At 37.6% G+C, this 2420-nt stretch overlaps 1 protein-coding gene across 1 annotated transcript; it reads left to right on the top strand.

Annotated features, from left to right (window-relative positions):
- The first annotated feature begins 913 nt into the window (after positions 1-913).
- Positions 914-2097, top strand: LOC140609565 (olfactory receptor 2H1-like). Its single transcript, XM_072784772.1, has one exon. It carries the CDS (start codon positions 922-924, stop codon positions 1864-1866), a length of 945 nt encoding a protein of 314 aa, XP_072640873.1. The 5' UTR covers positions 914-921; the 3' UTR covers positions 1867-2097.
- The last annotated feature ends 323 nt before the right edge of the window (positions 2098-2420 follow it).

The following is a 2420-nucleotide window of genomic DNA, read 5'->3' as shown; positions in this document are numbered from 1 at the left end:
GACACTCAGAAGAGAGAATAAAGGTTAAGATCTCATTGTTTAGAGCCTATATTGATAACAAAAAGGTCTTATTTCTGTGTTTCTATAAACATCAGCAAACAATGCAAATAACACTACAATACATTGGAGCACTACATACTTGAAAAATAAAACTGGGTTTTCAACACATCATCGCAAATGTTTTAGAGAGCTACTAGTATATAGCTGAAAGTACAATCTAGAAGAAACATAAACATAATCTAAAGTAATCGTATCAAATTGAATATTACTCAGCCATTAGAAATGACAAATACCCACTATTTGCTTCGACGTGGATGGAACTAGAGGGTATTATGCTGAGTGAAATAAGTCAATCGGAGAAGGACAAACATTATATGGTCTCATTCACTTGGGGAATATAAATAATAGTGAAAGGGAATAGAGGGGAAGGGAGAAGAAATGGGTAGGAAATATCAGAAAGGGAGACAGAACATGGAAGACTCCTAACTCTGGGAAACGAACTAGGGGTGGTGGAAGGGGAGGAGGGCGGGGGGTGGGGGTGACTAGGTGGTGGGCACTGAGGGGGGCACTTGACGGGATGAGCACTGGGTGTTATTCTGTATGTTGGCAAATTGAACACCAATAAAAAATAAATTTATTATTAAAAAAAGTAATCTTATCCGAGTGTCTATGAAGAATGTTATTTCAGATTTAGAAATAAATTTCAAAGATAATATCTTAACAAATATCTCTTTTGTATATAAAAAGAACAGACTTATGGAAGAGAAGTTGTATCTTGCTGGTCTGATATAAAACACTCATATGTCTCCTGTTCTAAGATCCCCTGGAAAACTAATAATGTTTGCGTTCATTAAATAAATGATAGAATAACCTTCAAACCTCAATTCACAAAACTTTTGTTACAATTATATTCAAATTCCAATGCCAAAAGTACCAGTGATGACCAACAAGAGTTTCCCAATGGGCTTCATTCTTCTGGGCTTCTCTGAATGGCCCCATCTAGAAATGATTCTCTTCTGGATTGTGATCATCTTGTACACCATGATCATCCTCTCCAACTCAATAATTATCTTACTCTCTTGTGTGGACCCTCATCTCTACACCCCCATGTACTTCTTTCTTAGCAATCTTTCTTTCTTGGATCTCTGCTTTACCACAACCACTGTGCCCCATATGTTGTCCAACTTGTGGGGGCCAGGCAAGATCATCACCCACACAGGCTGTGTCATCCAACTCTGTATGTTGCTCTGCCTTGGTGCCACAGAATGTGTCATGTTGGTAGTGATGGCCTTTGACCGCTACATTGCTATCTGCCAGCCCTTGCACTATACCATCATCATGCATCATCAGTTCTGTTGGAAGCTGGTGCTCATAGCCTGGCTCTCTGGCCTGATAGAATCTGTTACTCAAATTCCTGTCACACTTCAGCTTCCATTCTGCACCCACCACCGCCTAGATGACTTTCTGTGTGAGGTTCCAGCCCTCATACGGTTGACATGTGGAGACACCTCTGCCATTGAATGGCAAATGACCATCTCTGCTATTCTTTTCACCATCGTGCCACTGGCATTGATCCTGACTTCTTATGGCTACATAGCTCAAGCTTTAGGTAAAATCCAATCCAAAGATGGAAGGCAGAAAGCCATTGCCACATGTTCCTCCCACCTTACTGTGGTATTCATGTTTTACGGAACTGTGGCACCAGTGTATACATATCCTAAGAATCACTTTGCTTCAACATATAGCAAATTCTTTACCTTCTTCTACACTGTGGTCACACCATTGTTAAATCCTCTTATCTATTCCCTGAGGAACAAAGACGTAAAGAATGCTATGCTACAACTGCTGAGAAGAGGATCACCATGAGAAAAAGGTAGAATTTGATCTTTGAACCAGAAGGGAAGTTGAAAATCATGACAGTCACACATTCTTCACAATTTTAAAAGCATGGTTTGTTTCAAAGGCAGTAATCTTTTATTTAACATGATTTCACATGTCATTTTGTCAAAACAACAAATTGTACAAATACAATGCCAGTTTTTTGGCACCTAATATAAGTTTAATTGTTAAGTTGTAGAAATATGAGTTTCTTTTTCAAGCTAGTTGTATAAATTGGATATTTTTGGAGAATTTAAAAAATATCAGAGAAGGAAAAATTGTAGGAATAACTGTTTGTTTCAATATTGAATGCCCTGATGAAGTGGTAGCTATGTGTTTATGTTTTCTGTTTCTCTTCTAATTTCATTATTTTTTTACTCTTTTTGTTCCCCCAATATACAGTTAGTCCTTTTTAAGAATAATTACTATTTGTTCCATTCCCTTCCATTTTAAAATATTTCTTTCTTTAATAGTAGGCCTGTTAACTATGTTGAATAAAGCTTTTGAACTAAACTTGATCACTGTCTGCATACTGAGTCAAC

The sequence above is a fragment of the Canis lupus genome, chromosome 18, assembly GCF_048164855.1.
Source record: "Canis lupus baileyi chromosome 18, mCanLup2.hap1, whole genome shotgun sequence".
In the NCBI taxonomy this organism is placed as follows: domain Eukaryota; kingdom Metazoa; phylum Chordata; class Mammalia; order Carnivora; family Canidae; genus Canis; species Canis lupus.
This window is presented reverse-complemented; position numbering and strand designations above follow the sequence as displayed.

Coding starts and splice junctions, on each gene's coding strand:
- LOC140609565 (XM_072784772.1), top strand. CDS start 922: ATGCCAAAAGTACCAGTGATGACCAACAAGAGTTTCCCAATGGGCTTC.